Source organism: Halteromyces radiatus, assembly GCF_025201355.1.
Source record: "Halteromyces radiatus strain CBS 162.75 chromosome Unknown BX664scaffold_1, whole genome shotgun sequence".
NCBI classification, from domain to species: Eukaryota; Fungi; Mucoromycota; class Mucoromycetes; order Mucorales; family Cunninghamellaceae; genus Halteromyces; species Halteromyces radiatus.
In genome coordinates, this window is record NW_026251687.1 from 1,451,210 (window position 1) to 1,470,396 (window position 19,187).

Genomic DNA, 19,187 nt, shown 5'->3' on the forward strand with positions numbered 1-19,187 from the left:
TATTTTCATGATGATACGGTTTACTAGTTTCACTCTACAGTTTTCTTTCTTTTCTTTTTTTTCTTCTTTCTCTCTCTCTTTACCTTTATTATATATAAATACATTTATTATCATCCATTTTATACTATTATTTCCTGTTATCATCATTTTTCTCTTTCCCTTTTTTTTTTTTTTTTTTTTTTTTTTTTTTTAATCCATCGGAGGACAATGCCGCAACTTAGCTTTTTTTTTCTTTTCCCTTCACGTGAGCATTCCCATTTTTGTTAAATCAAGTATTTTTCCTTTATTAAAAAAATAAAATAAAAATAATAAATACATAACTAATCTATTCATTCATTGTTTCGGATGGTATTGTTGTTTTGATCTGTGTCGGTACTATCATTGTTGTCTTGATTATTGGTTAAATTGGTATCAACTAGTTGTTCATTTGGTTGCACAGTGGTATTTGTTGTTGGTGGTGAAGGTCTTCTTGGATCTGAAATTTCAAGAAGCCTACCAAAAAAAAAAAAAAAAAAAAGAGAGTTGAATGATATGTCATACTTTTAACTCAAAAAACTTACGTGTCAACTGTACTATCTACATCATTTTCATTTGCTTGAAGAATCATAAAACAAACATCAGGTTCAACGTTTGGAAACATGGTAATGATTGTTCGTAAATTGTCATCAAAAACTTGTCTTGGATCAGGGCCTTGTGGAGGTAAAGGTCTAGGAGGCAAAGATGGCATATTTGATTGTTGTTGTTGTTGTTGATAATACTGTTGATACTGTTGTCGATGTTGCTGTTGTTGATAATACTGTTGTTGCAGATGTTGTTGTTGATTTTCTTCAGATTCTTGACTACCTTCACCTAAACCTTGAAATATCTTGCCAACAAAGTTCAATGGTTTCTGCATGGTTTTTTGAGCAAAACTACTACCCTTTTCTAATAGATTGGCTGCTTTGGCAGGATCAAGTAAAGGAGGTGCTACTTGTGACGTATGAGAAGGATGAACAGCATTTTCATAATTAATTTTTTGTTTATCTTGAGAGACATTGGGTCTTTCTTGTTTTAGTTCTTGCATTGTACGTTCAATATTACTAAAAAAAAAAAAAAGTAATTAACACCAATAAAAATCTGATCTATTGTTCTTTATTTTACCGATCAAATTCTTCTTGAGTGATGGATAATGATTTAGCTTCCATTGTTTCAATAAAGGATATCGCTCCCATCTATATAATAAAAAAAATCAAGTAACTAAAATGAATCATATATTTTTTATTTATATCTTACCAGATTGGTGAGGTAGTAACCAGCTTCAGCTTGTAAATGTTCAGGATTTCGGAAGCGTGAAATATATCTATAAATGAGTTATATCTTTAGTCATCTAATCATATTAAAAAGTAAGTTTTACTTACTGAACATTAGATACCAAACGAGGAGGATTGGCACGAATAACAACATAGATAAGTAAAGGTAAGAATTTGTCTGCACCACCTTCACCATCATCAACATGTTTCATCAGACCTATATATAAAGATAAATGAGTTAATTTGCTCTTTTTTTTTTTTTTTCCTTTTATTCTATTTTTTTCTTACCAAAGATGACTTTGCAACAATTCAAGATACAGATCAATTTATCTCTTGGTGCCTTGTAATTGTTGATTTTCAATAATTCTAAAAGATAATTCATAAGATGATTTTCCAAACATAAAAATATCATTTCTTTTCTTTAATTACCTGATTCAGCAAAAGTCATGAATGATTCATTATGTTCAGTTTCTGCGATATCAAGATGTACTTCTCTAATCCATCTAAAGATACTAATTTTTTGTTGTAAGATTTCGTCCCGTTCTTTATCATCTGTAGTGGTTGGTGAAAAAGTGCTAATGAAAATAAAAAAAAAAAAAATGAAAAAACAAATTTGTTAGTATACATGCAAAGAAAAAAAGAAAGAAAAAAAAAAAACTTACGCATGGTATAGTCGATTCATTACTAATTTTTCCATCCCTTCTTTAGCATTTTCAAATTCTTGATCATTGGAATATTTCCATACTTCACATTCACGCATTTTGACATATATAAACTATCAAAAATAAAAATAGGTCAGTAGTTGACAGTAATATTCTCTCTTTTTTCATTGACCTACATCTAAAAAGTCTTGGATGATCTTGATCTGTTCATTGACAGCCCACGGTCGACGGTCAAAAGCTTGTAAAAAACTATAGAAATATATAGTCAGTATACCCTTGCAATATACATATATATATATATATATTACCTTTTGAAGTATCTTGTAATTGGATTTGCTGCACGTCGTCGCATTTGCCATAAAAATTTATTAAAGTCAAAAGGAACATCCACAGGAGGTGGTAGTGGTTTATCGACATTAGCATTCTGAAGATCAGCTAGAGAAGTTCTTCTATCTTGGCTAGTCAAAGTAGATGTTTCTATAGTTGTTTCTGTCGTTGTTTCCGTTGTTGTTGTTTCTGGTTCTATATAGATATATACCCAATATAAATAAATAGAGAATAAAATATCAAATGATTTTTTTTTTTTTTTTTACCTTGTTTGCCATCAAATTGGTTGAAAATATATTGTAATTCCTCGTTTCGTGTTTCTCTAGAAGCTACATCTTCTTCTTGTTGTTGTTTTTGTTGTTCTGTAGGACTTGTCGTATTCGACCTAAAATAAAATAAAAAACGATAATCAAGTTTGAGTATCCTATTATTTTACAAGAATCAATATATTTTTACCTTGAAGGTGGAGGAGTATCAGATAAAAGATCATCCAAGTCTTCTTGATGTTCTTGGCGAAGAGCATCTTTTTCGTTTATTTCGTCTTGGTTATAAGTATCCAAAGAAGCTTTTTCGTCAAATTGGTCTGCCAACTCATCCGTAGTTTCTTTTTGTGGTGTAGTAGGTTTCTCTTTATTATTCGGTTCCATGACAGATAAATGAAAAGAAGAGAGTGATTATATATGTATAAAAGAAAATGAAAAGATAGAAAAGAAACAAAATAATATTAGCGTCGGGGATCAAAATGAATCTCATTCAGTGCGTGTTCGATTTTTCAATCCACTTTGACCAAAGAAGCATTGATCCATCGTCATCATTATCATCTTCCAATAATTCACGTGAGTTCTTATTTCATCCATATTAATATCATAAAAAAAAAAAAACAGATATGGTTTTCATTTCAGTAATAAATCAAAAAGGAAGATTTCTTTATTATCAACACAGCAACATACACATATACACAATAATAATAAAAAAAAAGAAATATTAAACTAGTCTATTGAGAAGCCTTGAGTTTTTCAACGAGAACGATGTATTGCTTTTCAGCTTCTTCTTGGCTAGTACCTGTTTTTTCGTATATAAAAAGTTAATATCTTATTATTCTTCTTTTCTCTTTTTAGAAAGTTTACCCTTAATTTTGTCCCAGGCATCCCACTTGGCTTTACCCTTCATATCAAACACACCAGGGCGTGCTATAAAAAATTCAAAAATATGAACGCGTAAGAATAATAATAATAAAATTGAATTCATTTTCTTTACCAGTGTTGTTATCTCCAACAGTAGCTTGCTTGTACAAAGCATAAAGTTTCAAAAGAACATCGTTGGATGGAGTCGTGGCGAGTTTTTTGACTTCTTCGGCAGCAGTTTCGAATTCCTATTAAAGAAGACTAAATATACTTTTCTATAAAGAACCATTTTTAACTTACAGCAGAAGGCATGATGGTGAAAGATGATAAGTTTTTTTTTTTTTAAAAAGAAAGAAAGGAGAAAGAAAAAGAAAACAAATCGAAGGGAGGGGTGGGCGACCTTTTTTTTTTATTTTAAACGCAGGTGAGGTCACACAAAGACTGGAACTTAATGAGACCAAAGTTAAAAAAAAAGTATTTAGAATTGTTGAAAGTACTAGTTTTCATGACGATTGTATCACAACAAAAGTTGAAATGTTTAACATATGATGATTCTCTTTCATCCATAAGTACCTTAACACGTGATGATGATGACAAGTCAAAAAAACTCATTTGGTTTTGCGACTACCGGGATTTCAATACCGTGGTATGGAAAAAAAAGACTATTTTTTTTTTGTTTTTTCCTTTTTATGCCAATTTTTTTTCACTTTCTTTCTTTCTTTCTATTCATTCTTTTATTATGTTTTCAATGAAAACTTTTAGTTCTAATATAGGTACACGACAATAACAGTGAATGGAAGAAGACGAATAATAATAAAAAAAAAAACTAAAAAGGAAAGTATATTTCATTTCTTTTTTAGTACGTGATCAGTATCGATGGTTACAGACCAAGTACAGTAGACCTTTCTTCTCTGCGACTTTATCCAAGTTTACAAGTAATGAACAACAAACATCCTATGGACAACCAACACCTATGACACATCCATATCTTATGAAAAAAGGCGAAGGTAAGTAAATATAATATATTCATTTTAAACATTTTTTATGCTCATGTCAAAAAAAGTCACTCCAGGTTTACCAGCAGTAGAATTTGAACAACGACGATCCAATCTTATGAAATCTTTACCAGAAAATAGTGTGGTCATTAGTACTGGATATAGTACACGATATATGACCAATAATATCTTTTATCCATTTCATCAAAATACGGATTTTTGGTATTTGACTGGATTCAATGAACCTGATGCTGCTGTCATTTTAGGTAAAAAAAAAAAAAATAAAAACAAGAAAACTCGTTGATATCTTATTTTTATTATTTCTTAGAAAAAACCAATTGTGTCAAAGGTTACAAACAAATCATGTTTGTAAATCCAAAGAATCCTCATGCTGAATTATGGGATGGTCCTAGAACTGGTACTGAAGGTGTTAAAGAAATGTTTGGTGCAGATGAGGCAAGTGAAATCAATTTCTAACAAATGACAAGTATTGATGATTAATTTTTTTTTTTTTTGAATATATAGGCATATGATAATTCAAGATTCAAATCTTTCCTTCATGAAGCATTGACAGCCAAACATCTATTTGTGGATAAACCTAATGGATTTCCATCTCTACTTTCTAATGAATATGGCAAAGAACTTATTACAACCGGTAAAAAAAAATATAGCAAAGAAAAATGTAAACAAGTATTGATCTTTATATATATATATATATATATATATATTGTAGGATTAAAGATGAAAACGATCAAGCCATTATCAACATTAATCCAACAACTTCGATTAATCAAAAGTGATTATGAAATCGAATTAATGAAGGAATCCGGCAAAATCAGCAGTAAAGCATTTGTTGAATCGATGAGATGGACTCAACCAGGCTATTCTGAGGCACAACTTTGGGCAAAATTGGAATATGAATGTCGTATGCGAGGGTCAAGTATGTTAGCCTATGTTCCTGTAGTGGCAAGTGGTCCCAATGCTTTATCTATGCATTATGTACGAAATGATATGAGGATGGAGGATGGTCAACTGGTACTTGTCGATGCTGGTGGTGAATATAATGGATATGCAAGTGATATTACTCGAACATGGCCTGTCAATGGTACCTTTACTGAACCTCAACGTGAATTATACCAAGTGGTACTGAATGTCAACAAGGCTTGTATCAAGGTAAATTAAAATTATTTATTCTTTTTTTTTCTTAAAGGAAATAATAATAGTTACTTATTCATTTTTTTTTTTTTTTTGTGAATGTTAGTTATGTACCGAAGCTTCCAACTTGTCCCTGAATGATGTTCATCATGAATCTGTCAAATATATGAAACAAGAACTTCAAAATATTGGATTTGGAACCAATACTTGGGTAAGTTTTTTTTTTTTTTTTTTTTTTTTTTTTTTTTTTTTTTTTTTTATGTGTTATTTTTATACTCATACGTAATATATATATATATATATATATATATATAGGAATTAGAACGTACTTTATATCCTCATCATGTTGGTCATTATCTTGGATTGGACGTACATGATGTTTATGATATGACGCGTGCCAAGAAACTTCGTAAAAACATGGTGGTGACAATTGAACCTGGACTTTATGTACCTTTTGATGATCGATTCCCCAAACATTATCAAGGCATTGGTATCCGGATTGAAGATAACGTGGTCATTGGTGCCTCGGAACCCTATGTCCTTACTGCAAATGCTCCCAAAGAAATCATAGATATAGAACATTTATGCACTGATAAATAATCACTTCGACTACAATAGATATTTATTTTTACAAACTTGTATATAATAAAACAATTTTATTTATTTGGATGAAAAATACATATACTATTTGGTTAGGCCCCGTTTAACCCTAGATATTTAAAAAAAAAAAGAAATAATATATTATCAGTCATGTCTTCTCATATATATATGTATATTTTTTGCTTTACCTCGAAAGAATTGGCTTTGTGCTTGGGCATAAAGTTAAAATCTTCTGGCGCAGGACCTAGGATACGTTCACTATATAAAATAAATCAATATCAAGTTTTATCTTTTTTAAATATCATTTCTTTCAAAACTTACGTCAATTTGACCCAATCAGCTGCTTTAGGACTAGCCATCAATGTTTCCAGTTCATCACGACCAAAGTATGGAGGAGCACGTTGATTGATTTTTTGAGGATAGACTTCTAACAGACCAATAGGGATGTATCTAATGAAATTTGAAATCATCAGTCATCTATAAACATTTATTTACATATTTTGTACACTTACCGATATAAAAAGGATTGCCATTCACAAAGGAATCGTCTAGTGGTATTGACACCCTGTATTCAAACACATAACAAATAAGTATTCAGTTCATAGTTTGACAACCATCCTTCCATATATATTTACCTGACTATCAGAGCCCCAATGTTCCAAACCAAAGTCACAGAACTTTTTTAACATATCAAATCGTTCACGAGAAGAAATATCCCAATGTCGTTGTGTTTTGATTTCTTCAAAGAGCCATGGTTTGATCAAGGCACCTCTATATAAGGATTAAAAAAAAAAGAGAATGATCCAATACAGAATCAGTCATCAATTTCTTTCTCTTATCTTCTTTAATTACCTTCCAATCATCACTCCATCAATTCCTGCTTCTTCCTTGTGACGATTATAATCTTCAAAACTAAGCACATCACCATTACCATAGAGTTTCATTGTGTTCGTTTGCTTTTTCAAGTCTGCAATATAATTCCAATCCGCCAGTCGACTATAACGTTGTGTACGAGATCGACCATGAATCTGTCAAAAAAAAAATATCATCAATATCATGTTCACTCCTTTTCATTAAAGTCACTTACGGTTCCTAGTGGTATGTTCTATTATTGAATGAAATAGAAAAAAAGGTTAGCTTTATTGTCAGAATTTTATGATAGATAACATTACCAATGCCTCAAAGCGAGGAATCAATTTGTCAGCAGTAGGATGATTTTCCTTGATGCCCATTCTAAATTTGACAGTGACAGGGATATCCATGACCTGCTGCATACCCTTGAGCATTTTTGAAAGTTTGCCTCTAGAATCAATCAAAGCAGATCCACCGCCCTAAGTAAATAATAACGTCAATATCAATTTTTAAAATATATCATCATACTTACATTGTTGAAAACAAGATCAATAGGACAACCCATATTCAAATCAACGAAATCCACATCCACTTCATTGTTGATGGCTTCACATGCTTTCACTACTTGTTCTACTTTGGAGCCACAAATCTAAAGACATCATCTTTAGTACAAGTCTTTTTTTTTTTTGTTATTATTGTTTTACCTGTACACCGAAAATATCTTCAGACACATGACGTTTTGTCAATGCCCATTCTGATTGTTGACCTTGGAGTAAATTCGCTGCCATTGCCATTTCACCACAAGTGATATCCACACCAAAACCTTTACAAATACGTCGGAAAGGAAGATTACCAACCTATATTTCAAATGAAACATTTAGTGAATCAGATCCATTTTTTCATTCATATCTTATTTGTTTACCGTTGTCAAGGGAGCCAAATAGGTTTTGTTGCTAAAATCGATTAACTATAATATAACAAATCAAAACGAATAAATCATTAAACTTGTTACCTTTTTTTTTTTGTTTATATTTACCTTCTTGTATCCAGTATCAATGGGTCCTATGGGTTTGATATCTTCTGCTTTCACATTCATATCCACAGGAGGAAGATCACTGTCAATGTCCTCTTTTTTTACTTGTTGTGCTGTGTTGAGATCATCCAGTAATATTTGGTCTTGTTCGGTATCTGAGTATTCCACTGGTTTGGCATCACCGTTCTCCAACTTTTCTTTCTTTGTGGCCTCCTTATATTCTTCTAATGATTGAGATGGTAAACCTTCCCTTTTGCGTTTCCCATTTTCAGCCTTCATATCTTCTACCAACTTGTTTTCTGCTTGTACTTCCTTGAGATATTCGTCTGATTTGGGGAAATTATACTATGAAGATATCAAATGAAATGAATATGTATTCATTCCCATCTTTTTTTTTAAAAAAAAAACCCTCTATGATCAACTTACAAGTCTTTTGGTTAATAATTTTTGACTTTCAGCGCTGATTCCATTCTTGGTGTATATTGGGTTTTTCTTGATTAACTAATTGTTTTTTTTTTTTTTTGTGGAGATAAATAAGTAAAATAAAAGATACTACTAGTTCCTATCGCTTTTACCTCTTCATTGAATATCAATTTATTGTTTTCATCTATGTGAGCATTCAAATATCGACATTTGTATCCACGTTGACATCTAAAAAAAATAAAAGGAGAAAAATCATCAGTAATTTGATCATTTTTTTAAGATTTCATTTGATGACTTACTTTCCAAATAATTCAAATTGAACACATCGAGTTCCCAAATCAGCAGGTTTTTCTTTTAAATAGGCTTCCAAATCGTGAGAAAATCGACAACTATTTTTTCAAAAGAAGAATTAGTCTATTGCTGTTTTTGATCTTTTTTTTTTTCATACCTTTCACCAAAGGTACAGGGTTCACTACGAGCAATAGAAGTACAAATCTAATAATAATAATAATAAAAAAACCGAGAGAAAAAAAATAAATAAATCTTCCTCATTGCAATGAATTCTAAATGAAAGGAAAGGAAAACAAAGTTTCATTCCAGTACTTACCTTGATACCTTCTTCAATCCGTTTCTTACCACGATTGCCCTTGTTTGCACCTCGTTCATTACGGCACTTTTTATCCTACAGTCAAACTGATTAGTATATATAAATAAACATATTATTGATATTACTTACCTTTTTGCTAAACTTTTCCCCTTCAGCAGCATCGTCATCTCCAAATACCCCACGGCTTCCATCCTCAGCTTCAGTACCTTCTTCCTCGAACCAACGTTCTTTTCGGAATCTATATAATAAATAATTATGATATGAGTCAATATGTATATTTATATCATATTTCATTCTTTCTTTACTCGTTCTTAATGGGTGCTGTTCCTGGTTTTCTTTCGATTGTTTTGGTTTCCATAATATTATTAATTAAAAAAGGACAAAAAGAAAGGGAAAAAAAAAAACTGAAAATAAAAAGTGTGGTGGCTTTTTTTTAGACATTGTCAATGCGGATTTTTGATTCACCGAACCAATCAAACAATAACATTTTTTTATTCTATAACAATTTCATTTTTTTTAAAAAAAGAAGGGGGGGTATGCATTTCTATACTACAAATCATCTATTCTTTTCTAGTTTTAACTTGAATAAAAAGTTGAATAGGTCTCTTGAAGGCTTTTGAGATTTCTTGTCGAGCATCTTCTATTACACGATTGATGATCATTCCATTAGCACCCACCACAATCTTGTGTTGACTATCTCTTTCTACATAAACATTTTGTTCAATCCGAAGACCACCATTCTTGAGTTCAGTCCAACCCATATTTTCTTGTTTCAACATGTAAGGAATATATCGATGTAATCGTTTGAAGAATTGTACACGAATCAATTCTTCCACTCTTTTAAGAGCAGACATTTCCAATTTTTGATCAGGAGGATATAACCAAGCTTGAGCTTTCGATGAGGTAAACAAGATGTCCTAAACCAACATAGATTAATAAGAATGATCATTTTTTTTTTGTAATTCCCTTACCTTGACACCATCAATACCATCTTCTTCCAAAGCTGAAATATAGAGTACATTCTTTATACTTGGATATGCCTTTTTGAATTCATCACTGATCCTTTCCAGTACTTCCTTTTGATTCACACTTGTCACATCCATCTATCATAAAAATTAAAATAAATATATCATTCAATTTTATACTTTTTTTTCTTTTTCTTTACTCACCTTATTAAAGATAAGAGTGGCAGGAATAGTCAATGATGAGAGGCGATCCATCATAAATTCTTGTACCATCTGTGATTCCTTGGTCCCAGCATATACACTGTCCATCATAATGAGTACTATATAAAATAAAAGAGTTAGATTACATTTATATCTAAAAATTTAATATCTCTTTACCATGATCTGCTTCATCTAATGATCTCCAAGAAGATGTTGTGATACTTCTATTCATATTTTCTTTTGATTTTGGTGAGATAATCCCTGGTGTGTCCAAAAAGATCTACATATATATATATATATATATATAAGAAAAGAATCATGTCAGATATCTTTTGAAAAAGAAAGGGGGACGTGTGTATTTATTCCATACCACTTGATGATTGTCTTCTGATAGGATAGCCAAGATTCTTTCGCGAGTTGTATGAGATTTGGAAGAAACAATGGATACCTAAAATTAATTAAATAAATAGAATCAGTTTTGATATATCCACTTTTTTTTTTTTTGGTCTGATGATAGTCTTACATCTTCTCCCACCATTTTATTCACCAAAGTAGACTTGCCAGCGTTAGGAGCACCAATGACAGCCACCTTAATCAGATGAGGATTTTCCGGTTGTGCAAATGCCTTGACAGGGGCAGCAAGACGTTCGGCCATACCAGCTACTTTTTGTTCACTCATTCGTTTGAATTGATCTAATACACGAGATTTAGGAGATGATATATTTTGGTCCACTCCTTCCATTGTTCTTGATGAATGAGAGGTCCATGTCGTATTCAATTCTGCACCAGAAGTCTGTCCTATCACTTGTAATGGCGTTTCAGCCCAACGATCATATTCGTTTGCCGTACTTTGTTGTTGTTGTTGAGATCTAAGAGGATGCTGATATCGAACTGAAGATGAAGGTTTCTGTTGTGATTTAAGAGGATCCGAAGATAGTTGTTGTTGCTGTGATTTGAGAGGATGTTGGTATCGGACCGAAGATAGTTGTTGCTCTTGTTGTTGTCTATTTCTTTGGTTATATGAATGTCCTTGTTGTTCATGTCGTCTTGGTCGATGATCATTGTTCACATTTCTTCTTTTTTTGGAAGAAGTCTTGTCATTAACAATGGATCGATCCACAGGCTTTGAATAGAGAATGGTATTTGTATTATTTTTGTTAGAATGGCTTGATTCTAGTTTGGTAGGTTGCTTAGGTTGAATAAGATCAAGAATACCAGCTTGTTTCTTTGCACGATTCATAATAGCATATGATCGTTGTTGTCCAAGACTAAAGTTTGGACCTATCAAAAGAAATGAGTGAGTATATATTGTTATTAATAAAAATATATTCTTCATTTTTACCATGTCGAGGAAACAGTGGACGAAACATGTGGTTACAAACAATGAAAAAAGAACAATAAAATAAAAAAAAAAGGGAATCCTGAAAAAAAAAAAAAAAAAATTGCGGGACTCCAAAATCATCCAATGGACCTTCTCGAACAAACAAGAATTTTTTTTTTTTTTGACATTTTCCCTTTTGGCAATCTATCTTTGTTCGATCGAATGCCTCCTCACGAAGTACTGGGGAACTATTCAATCGATTCTGTTGATCAGAATGGTTTAACTGTTGACATTCCCTCTCCACCTCCTACACCCTTGAAAAGGTAAATATAAATAGAATTATTATATCAAACTCTTCATTTACAACTTTTGATCAAATAGTCAAACCCATGGCGACAAAACAATATACTCTCGACAAGAACTGGTAAAAAACTGAAATCTCTTTATCTTTTTTTATCAAAATACATAGTAAACTTACCCATATTTATTTATTTATTTTAGATATATTACGCAAAGTGCTTTACCACAACAACCAATCAAGAAAGAAACTCACCTGTCAGCATTGTTCTCTCCATTCCAAGTGTATTGATTCGATATGGGATTCTATTACCTATACGATTGACCACTTTGACTGTATCTACTGTGGCCTTTTTTACATCGCTACCTGTGGCCTTGGCATTAGAAAGCAAGTCCATGGTGGTAAGTTCCTTTCTACAAAGCTAATAATATATACCTATTAATATTTTTTTTTTGAATTATCATAGTCAAGTCTTGTCAAGTATTATTGTAAAGGGATTTTGTTCTCCTTGGGCGTATTACCTAGTTACGAAGGTCAAAAACCATTCCTGAAGGAACCTCATGTTTTTGTGGTAAGATTCAAAAAAAAAATTGTTGTTGTTTGATACCTTTATCTCATCATAAAATCTTTCGCTAGGCCAATCATACATCTTATTTGGATTATATTGTACTCAGTGCACACAAATACCCATGTGCTGTTGTAATGGCGAAACATCAAGGTGCTTTGGGCTTTTTACAGAACAATGGATTGAATTATCTGAATTCGATGACATTCAATCGAAGTGATCCTGAAGAACGAAAAACCTTGTCAAAAAAGTATATATAAGAAGATTGAAATTATTATTATTTGATAAGAGGAAATAATATGATGATTTTACAGTTAATTCAACTTTTTATTATTTATTTTCTAGATTGAAAAACCATGTGATGAGTCCAATGACTTGGCCCAATCCAATGATTATTTTTCCTGAAGGTACATGTGTCAACAACCAATATACAATTCGATTCCAAAAGGGTGCATTTGAATTGGGAGTCAAGGTTTGTCCAGTGGGAATTCGTTACGACAATTACTATGGGACGCCATATTGGGATACCAGGAAAGGGTTTTTATACTATGCCTTTTATCGGATGACAAGATGGATGACGCCAATCAAGGTGGTGTACAGTTCTCCACAGACTTCTGAACAACAAGAAGATTCCGCCCAGTTTGGCCTTCGTGTAAAAGACATCATCACTAACTCTATTGGTTTACATAGCGAAGATTTCAACGGCATGGCAAAGAAGGACTTGCTCAAGGTTGTTCAGTTATGATTATTAGAATAGAATTATTTTATAGAATTATATATATAGATAGATATATATATGTTATCATTATTATTTGTATGTACATAGATTTTTTTTTTATCATCATTACAGTTAGCCTTCATTTTTATTTTGTATTTATTCATTATTCCATCAAAATAAATAAATAAATAAATAAATAAACGCTTTGACATAGACACTATTGTATTTTGATAATGCTATTTGACATTCCGCTACAGAACTTTTTCAGGTACAAAAAAGTGGGGTGAGAGGTTAATGGTAGTGATTTAATATGATGATACTGTCACCAATTATAAAGGGAAAAAAATGCTCATAAACTTTGGAGAGCCAATAATGTTTCAGAAGCAACATTAGGCAATTGGGAAGCCTGTTGTAGCGCTGATGATACAAGCAAAGGTGTAAATGATTTGTAAACCGAAATTAAAAGTAATATAATAAAATAGATTAAACTATACAAAAAAAAAAAAAAAAAAGATATCTGGCATATTTGTGTGAAAAAAAAGAGAAGGTAATTAACCCCACATTGTTTATTGAACATGAATGAAAATGGAGGAAATATCTATTTGTAGAAATAACTAGTGGTACACAAGTAAGATAAGGGAATATAAAATAAATTGAAATATGAAAAAAAAACTAATAGGATAAAACACACACAATACAAATATCAAATACATAAAATAAAAAAAAAAGGAATCAACTACGTTAAAGCTTGAAAAGAATACGTTTCTTATTGGGATGAGCTTGAGCACGCTTGATAGCCCAATTTCTAGCTAAACCAAGAACAATCAGCCGTTCCCAGATCACAGTTGCCACCATATTCGCTAAAATAAAGCCCCATAATTGCCATCGGAAGTAAGTTGGTAATACATTGTGACCTAAAGGAGCATTGTAAGGATCAATAGACCACCAAGGTTTAGGATAACCAAGCTCTTCCAATACAGATGCAGTACCACAATTGATACGGAAAATACAACTATAAGGATTGGGATCCGCCAGCACAAGGTAACTAATATGAACAAAGAAACAACACCAGATGAAAACAAGGGTATAGTTGCGCCACCAAGATCGTCGGAAGACAGAACCAAAGTTGACAAGAGCACCATTATGGAAAAATTGAGCCATCACTACCAATGCAATGATTTCAGATTCATAGTTATCACCTAGTAACCACCATCTAGAAGCATCAATAGAAGAACTATCGAATTCATTGCAGATGAACCAGTCTTGTTGGAAAAGCCAAATCACACTAGAAACAATGAACCAAAAGTTGATGAATACGATACCTAAGCAGGAAGCCAAAGTTTCAATGCCAAGAGGTTTGGCCGTGGGTCGAGAGCGACCAAGTCGTGCTGCAGGAAGAGCTTGAGTAATAGCAAATGTCATGGTTGTTGTTGTGAAACCATCGATGGAAATCCAAATAGGTTGAGGTCCAATCACTGTAAAATAAAACATAAGTAGTTCCCAGAATGCCATACATTCACCATAAAAGATCAAGAATTTATAATTTGCAAAACTGGTGGCCAAAGCAGATCGACCTTGTCGAAGTAGTTCAACACATTGCATGACAGATCTATTATAGTTGTTAAATAAATAAATAAATTAAAAAAAAAAGCTTTCATCAGATTTCATGTCCTTTTTTTTTTTTTTTTTTTTTTTTTGCCTTTTACCTATTGTTTGTACTGAAAGGAGATACAATGGATGCTTCGGCTTCAGAAAGAGCAAGACCAACATGAGCAGCACGTAAAGCACCACAATCATTCCCACCATCACCACACATAGCCGTAACACCTTTTTCCATATGTAATTGAACACATTGTACCTTGTCACCTGGAGTCATACGAGCAAACACGCGGGTATGTAAAAGATAACGACGCATAGTTCGTTGAGCACAGAGCCATTCAAAAGCGCGACCAGTGAGAGCCAATTCTACTTGTTTTTCATGATCTTCACGGGGATCAGAAGCTAAAGCATCATCTACATCCACATATTCACCAGAATCCACATCATGCCATACCATATTGCCAGCCACCAAATCACCAAGAATAACACGATGATGTGAAACAATCATACCACATTGTCGAGCGATAAAAATACCAGTAAGAGCCGTATCACCAGTGATCATAACAACACGAGTATCACCACCTTTGAGTTCAGCAATGGCATCTGTAGTGTCATGTTTCAACATGTTCCTGAATAGAACAAAACCAATAAAAGAACAATCCTTTTCGAGATCGTCACGGGACATTCTCTTGATATCTTCCATAGTAACATCCACATCCAAAACACCTAGATCACGATGAGACATAGCAAGCACATAACAGCCTTCTTTTGCATATCTGGCAGCAGTTTGGTCGTAATCATCGGGAATAGATTGCTTAGTACTTAAAGTTTTGATACGTTCAAAGGAACCTTTCAAAAAGACATGGACGTGATTCGTACGAGGATCATGGACAGCAACCGATTGGGAAGCACGGGCATGGACAAATTCAAATCGACGGATAACATGGACAGGTTCATTGATATGATTGGGATCAGTAGAAGGAGCACGTAAGGTATCCAAATGCATAGGATCAGAAGTAGGTAATAACTCCCATTTCATCGCATTGAAAGATTCAATATCAACAGGATTTCCAATATATTGATCTTTCATCTTGGTGACAGCATGACAAGTAGCGATCCCCATTGCAAAAGTAGGTTGCATCAAGGTAGGATCTCCCACACGTTCATTTTCACCATCCGTTGTTGATTTGCTAACAGCACCAAAGAATTCCAAACCTTCTCTTGTCAAAGTACCAGTTTTATCAAAGCAGAAAATCCGTACTTTACCAGATAAATTGATACGAGGTAGATCAATACAGAGAATTTTCTTGCCACGGAGACGAGCAGCACATACACTTTGATTGATGGTAAAGGCAGCAGGTAACAAAGGTGAGAAAATTTGAGACATGACAAAGATACCATAATACCAACTAGTAATGTTTCCACGGCCCATGAGGTAAATAGACAAGGCAAATGCAATCAAACCCCAGATCAAGAGTACACCAATAGCTACTTTGATATGTTCATTGAAGATAAAGCTGACAGGTGAAGGGAAGAGGATCTTGTGAATCAGACTACCCTTTTCGGTGGTAATACCAGTACGTAGAGCCAAAGCATATACACGAGTAGGTTTCTTTTTGTCAATACCATTATCCACAAGATTCACTTGAGCTACAGTCGTACCAGCAAAAAGAGTATTGATTTTTCCAGATCCCATCATTTCGTAGATATTGTCATCATGAGGTATAGCGAATTTGCGGATAGGCATGGCTTCACCAGTCAAAGAAGATTCATTCACCACTACATCACCAGATAAAATCACAGCATCACAAGGTACTTGAGCCATTTCTTCTACTTCAAAGATATCACCAGGTATAATATCAGAACTTGAGATATTTTCCAACCATTCACCATCACGATATACTCGAACCACCGTTTTCTGTTCTGCCATATCACGAATATGATATTCACCACGTAATCGTAAGAAAACCCGAATAAATGCTGACAATAGAATGATACAAGTTTGGACAAGTCCCATCTGATAATATTTGAAGTAACTATATAAACGATGAAGATGTGTGTGAACGAAAATCAAACAAAATGAAGAAAATAAAAAAAAAAAAGTAATAATACTTACTACCACACCCACATACACATCATTTGATATAGATACAAGAGAGAGGCAAATCTAATTATTATAATATTATATTGGGGTTAGCGACTTCTTCAACTAATAGTTACTTTTTTTTATCTAATTCTTATGTCCTTACTCTTGAATAACAGCGCGAGGGATACTTGGGACTTGTACACGAATCAAATTAGGACCAAGAAGTTCCAATCGTTGAAAAGCTTCTTCAGAGGAAACGCCATCTGCCCAACCTTGAAGCTGACGATGGGTAGTACCAAGATCGAATTCATAAGGTTCAAAACGAGTTTTCTGAGCATTGTAAACATATCGCATGCATTGATATTCAAAATAACGGACATTGTTTGTAGTTTTTCGAACTGGTGCTGTAATGATACTGATATCCCAACTATATAAAAGAAAGATAAAAAAAAAATTAGTAAATAGTTATCTTATTATTATTTTTTCTTTGTATTACCCGAAACGTTGAACAAATTTGGCTTCAATTTCTCTGAATTTAGCCAACCATTTGCTACCATCATCCAAAAAGATAAGAGGATCTTGTTTTCGTTCAACTTGAATATAAGGACACGTGTGAGCATAGGATTCAATACGGAAATAATTGCGAAGACGCTGTTGAGTCATAAGAAGAACGGCGAACCAAGCACCAGAGACATGCCAAACAACACAATAAATTTGAGAGGAAAGGTCACCTGTCAAAAATACATATAATTCTACACCACCAGCGAGATTACCATCTAAAAAGGAAGAAAGTTATAAGCCTTTTTTATAAATAGAAAATTAAATATTTCACTTACAATTATCACTAACGATACAAGCCAAAAACACAATAAACAAAAGTGTTGTGATCACTACAGAACCTAAAGCAAACCATCCAAAATAATCATTCTTGAAACCACGGAATCGTAAACGTTCGGAATCACGGAGAGAAGAAGCTTCACTTGATGTATCACTAACCATTTTATTTTTCTTTTCATCCACTATAGCACCGTTAATAACAGCTTTTTCATTGACAACGTTGTTCTTGTTACCAGAGAAAGGTAATGAGGCAGAAGAGGCCAAAGCAGAAGTAGTAGTAGTAGTAGCAGTAGCAGCAGCAGTAGCAGCAGCGAATTCACGGTGAAATGGATATTCACGAGTAGTTTTGTAAAGATGCCAAGTGATCAAGATGAAAGCTTGTAAAGCAACATAAGTCCAAATAGCAATCCACATGGGTTCACGCCAAGTAAAGTAAGGTACAACAGCAGGACAAGTGACCCAGACAGAAGATTGATTGTAAACAGGATAGATACTAGCTTGAGTTACATTCACAGAAGCTGCACAGACTTGTTGTGTTTGAGTTTCTGCATTCCGAGGATCAAAATGAGTGATATTGACTTGCTGACCAGCAGCACATGGAACATAATTGGTGGGTAGAGTAGTATCACCACAACTGCACATATTGTCAATACCTTTGCAAGTTGACTGACACGTGCCGTCACCACAAAATTGTTGACCAGTTGGACAAGTAGGTGCTAATGCTGAAGGACATAATGAATGATCGGTAACACATAATGTTGGACAAGCGACATTATTCATAGGCTTCAAAGGGCATTGTTTTCCATATCTATCAAAGTCATTGGCTAATAACAATAAAAAAAAACACGAAGAATTAGAGTTTGATAATAAATATCCTTCTATTTTTCACTACTTACGAATTTCAAAGATAGGTAAGGCACTTATGGTTTGTGCAAGACCAAGGAGTACCAAGGAGCTTACAATGGACACAACCTTCATTCAAACAGAAAAAAAAAAAAAAAAAAGGTAAGAAAAAAAAAAGTGATTATACTTGATAAGCCAATAAACTTTTTTTTTTTTTTTTTGAAAGTGTAAAGAAGAAAAAGAAAAAAGACAGAATAGAAAGACCGAAAAGATTGAAGATCCAAAAAAATGAAAAAAAAAAAAAACCTGGAATTTTTTGGAGTCACAAGAATTAAACTCCACACGGTGAATAACCAATAAATTGAAAGGATCTCATTTTTATTTGAATGTACCGCCAACCTATTTTCAGGGCAGAAATGAGCTTCCTTGAAACATGTGACAGCAGTAAAAGAACAAATATTTCTTTTTTATTTTATTTTATTTTATTTTATTTTTTATATTATCATAGAAAGGATACAATCATTGAATAGAAAGAAAAAAAAACATATATAATTATCTTTGTGATCATATGATGATGATGATACCCTCAACAATGACGATGTATATGAGTACAAATCCAATATTTGATAAAGCCGCGAAAAGTTCTCCGGAGATCGAAATCACAACATCATCTTTCATGTCTACTTT

General features: G+C 33.0%; 7 protein-coding genes across 7 annotated transcripts; 2 read left to right on the forward strand and 5 right to left on the reverse strand.

Moving 5' to 3' along the window:
* Window positions 1-298: 298 nt before the first annotated feature.
* Window positions 299-2,619, reverse strand: BX664DRAFT_11508 (uncharacterized protein). The gene is made up of 11 exons (XM_051539733.1): window positions 2,557-2,619; window positions 2,260-2,460; window positions 2,128-2,200; window positions 1,952-2,064; window positions 1,719-1,864; window positions 1,578-1,655; window positions 1,398-1,506; window positions 1,273-1,339; window positions 1,141-1,211; window positions 561-1,079; window positions 299-492 (listed from the first exon to the last, which is right to left on the reverse strand). Exons 2-11 carry the CDS (start codon window positions 2,301-2,303, stop codon window positions 330-332), a joined length of 1,383 nt encoding a protein of 460 aa, XP_051404601.1. The 5' UTR covers window positions 2,304-2,460; window positions 2,557-2,619; the 3' UTR covers window positions 299-329.
* A 549-nt stretch (window positions 2,620-3,168) lies between these two features.
* Window positions 3,169-3,777, reverse strand: BX664DRAFT_320201 (acyl-CoA-binding protein). Its single transcript, XM_051543081.1, has 4 exons — window positions 3,703-3,777; window positions 3,536-3,650; window positions 3,406-3,468; window positions 3,169-3,340 (listed from the first exon to the last, which is right to left on the reverse strand). The coding sequence occupies exons 1-4, from the start codon at window positions 3,712-3,714 to the stop codon at window positions 3,273-3,275; spliced, it is 258 nt and encodes an 85-aa protein (XP_051404602.1). The 5' UTR covers window positions 3,715-3,777; the 3' UTR covers window positions 3,169-3,272.
* A 983-nt stretch (window positions 3,778-4,760) lies between these two features.
* On the forward strand, window positions 4,761-6,152 carry BX664DRAFT_363200 (peptidase M24, structural domain-containing protein; the record flags this gene model as incomplete). Its single annotated transcript, XM_051548365.1, has 5 exons — window positions 4,761-4,853; window positions 4,923-5,052; window positions 5,131-5,570; window positions 5,659-5,763; window positions 5,868-6,152. The coding sequence occupies 5 exons, from the start codon at window positions 4,761-4,763 to the stop codon at window positions 6,150-6,152; spliced, it is 1,053 nt and encodes a 350-aa protein (XP_051404603.1).
* Window positions 6,153-6,221: 69 nt separating this feature from the next.
* BX664DRAFT_272032 (uncharacterized protein) lies at window positions 6,222-9,438 on the reverse strand. Its single transcript, XM_051541173.1, has 19 exons — window positions 9,373-9,438; window positions 9,197-9,305; window positions 9,068-9,142; window positions 8,909-8,955; window positions 8,760-8,849; window positions 8,613-8,688; window positions 8,464-8,538; window positions 8,041-8,382; window positions 7,927-7,971; window positions 7,709-7,861; window positions 7,537-7,653; window positions 7,325-7,483; window positions 7,240-7,257; window positions 7,005-7,180; window positions 6,788-6,923; window positions 6,665-6,717; window positions 6,474-6,602; window positions 6,341-6,410; window positions 6,222-6,261 (listed from the first exon to the last, which is right to left on the reverse strand). Exons 1-19 carry the CDS (start codon window positions 9,423-9,425, stop codon window positions 6,256-6,258), a joined length of 1,929 nt encoding a protein of 642 aa, XP_051404604.1. The 5' UTR covers window positions 9,426-9,438; the 3' UTR covers window positions 6,222-6,255.
* A 79-nt stretch (window positions 9,439-9,517) lies between these two features.
* Window positions 9,518-11,629, reverse strand: BX664DRAFT_320208 (P-loop containing nucleoside triphosphate hydrolase protein). Its single transcript, XM_051543082.1, has 7 exons — window positions 11,576-11,629; window positions 10,757-11,514; window positions 10,604-10,681; window positions 10,411-10,513; window positions 10,237-10,352; window positions 10,039-10,170; window positions 9,518-9,984 (listed from the first exon to the last, which is right to left on the reverse strand). The coding sequence occupies exons 1-7, from the start codon at window positions 11,601-11,603 to the stop codon at window positions 9,628-9,630; spliced, it is 1,572 nt and encodes a 523-aa protein (XP_051404605.1). The 5' UTR covers window positions 11,604-11,629; the 3' UTR covers window positions 9,518-9,627.
* Window positions 11,630-11,747: 118 nt separating this feature from the next.
* Window positions 11,748-13,305, forward strand: BX664DRAFT_320213 (uncharacterized protein). Its single transcript, XM_051543083.1, has 6 exons — window positions 11,748-11,877; window positions 11,936-11,978; window positions 12,056-12,253; window positions 12,319-12,423; window positions 12,489-12,667; window positions 12,763-13,305. Exons 1-6 carry the CDS (start codon window positions 11,777-11,779, stop codon window positions 13,160-13,162), a joined length of 1,026 nt encoding a protein of 341 aa, XP_051404606.1. The 5' UTR covers window positions 11,748-11,776; the 3' UTR covers window positions 13,163-13,305.
* A 355-nt stretch (window positions 13,306-13,660) lies between these two features.
* Window positions 13,661-18,661, reverse strand: BX664DRAFT_320215 (uncharacterized protein). The gene is made up of 7 exons (XM_051543084.1): window positions 18,554-18,661; window positions 17,657-18,481; window positions 17,317-17,596; window positions 16,984-17,247; window positions 16,851-16,901; window positions 14,842-16,770; window positions 13,661-14,744 (listed from the first exon to the last, which is right to left on the reverse strand). The coding sequence occupies exons 1-7, from the start codon at window positions 18,633-18,635 to the stop codon at window positions 13,877-13,879; spliced, it is 4,299 nt and encodes a 1,432-aa protein (XP_051404607.1). The 5' UTR covers window positions 18,636-18,661; the 3' UTR covers window positions 13,661-13,876.
* Between the last annotated feature and the right edge of the window lie 526 nt (window positions 18,662-19,187).

Coding starts and splice junctions, on each gene's coding strand:
- BX664DRAFT_320201 (XM_051543081.1), bottom strand. Junction 3,469..3,535: donor TGTTGGAGATAACAACACTG/GTAAAGAAAATG, acceptor AATTTTTTATAG/CACGCCCTGGTGTGTTTGAT. Junction 3,341..3,405: donor TGCCTGGGACAAAATTAAGG/GTAAACTTTCTA, acceptor ACGAAAAAACAG/GTACTAGCCAAGAAGAAGCT.
- BX664DRAFT_11508 (XM_051539733.1), bottom strand. CDS start 2,303: ATGCGACGACGTGCAGCAAATCCAATTACAAGATACTTCAAAAG. Junction 2,201..2,259: donor ATTACAAGATACTTCAAAAG/GTAATATATATA, acceptor ATATTTCTATAG/TTTTTTACAAGCTTTTGACC. Junction 1,080..1,140: donor ACTCAAGAAGAATTTGATCG/GTAAAATAAAGA, acceptor TTTTTTTTTTAG/TAATATTGAACGTACAATGC.
- BX664DRAFT_320208 (XM_051543082.1), bottom strand. CDS start 11,603: ATGTTTCGTCCACTGTTTCCTCGACATG. Junction 10,682..10,756: donor ATAAAATGGTGGGAGAAGAT/GTAAGACTATCA, acceptor AATTAATTTTAG/GTATCCATTGTTTCTTCCAA. Junction 10,514..10,603: donor CAGAAGACAATCATCAAGTG/GTATGGAATAAA, acceptor ATATATATGTAG/ATCTTTTTGGACACACCAGG.
- BX664DRAFT_320213 (XM_051543083.1), top strand. CDS start 11,777: ATGCCTCCTCACGAAGTACTGGGGAACTATTCAATCGATTCTGTTGAT. Junction 11,878..11,935: donor CCTCCTACACCCTTGAAAAG/GTAAATATAAAT, acceptor TTGATCAAATAG/TCAAACCCATGGCGACAAAA. Junction 11,979..12,055: donor TATACTCTCGACAAGAACTG/GTAAAAAACTGA, acceptor TATTTATTTTAG/ATATATTACGCAAAGTGCTT.
- BX664DRAFT_272032 (XM_051541173.1), bottom strand. CDS start 9,425: ATGGAAACCAAAACAATCGAAAGAAAACCAGGAACAGCACCCATTAAG. Junction 7,862..7,926: donor ATTTGGCTCCCTTGACAACG/GTAAACAAATAA, acceptor TTTGAAATATAG/GTTGGTAATCTTCCTTTCCG. Junction 7,654..7,708: donor AAGATATTTTCGGTGTACAG/GTAAAACAATAA, acceptor TGATGTCTTTAG/ATTTGTGGCTCCAAAGTAGA.
- BX664DRAFT_320215 (XM_051543084.1), bottom strand. CDS start 18,635: ATGAAGGTTGTGTCCATTGTAAGCTCCTTGGTACTCCTTGGTCTTGCA. Junction 16,902..16,983: donor CCTCGCGCTGTTATTCAAGA/GTAAGGACATAA, acceptor TATAATAATTAG/ATTTGCCTCTCTCTTGTATC. Junction 16,771..16,850: donor ATGTGTATGTGGGTGTGGTA/GTAAGTATTATT, acceptor TCGTTTATATAG/TTACTTCAAATATTATCAGA.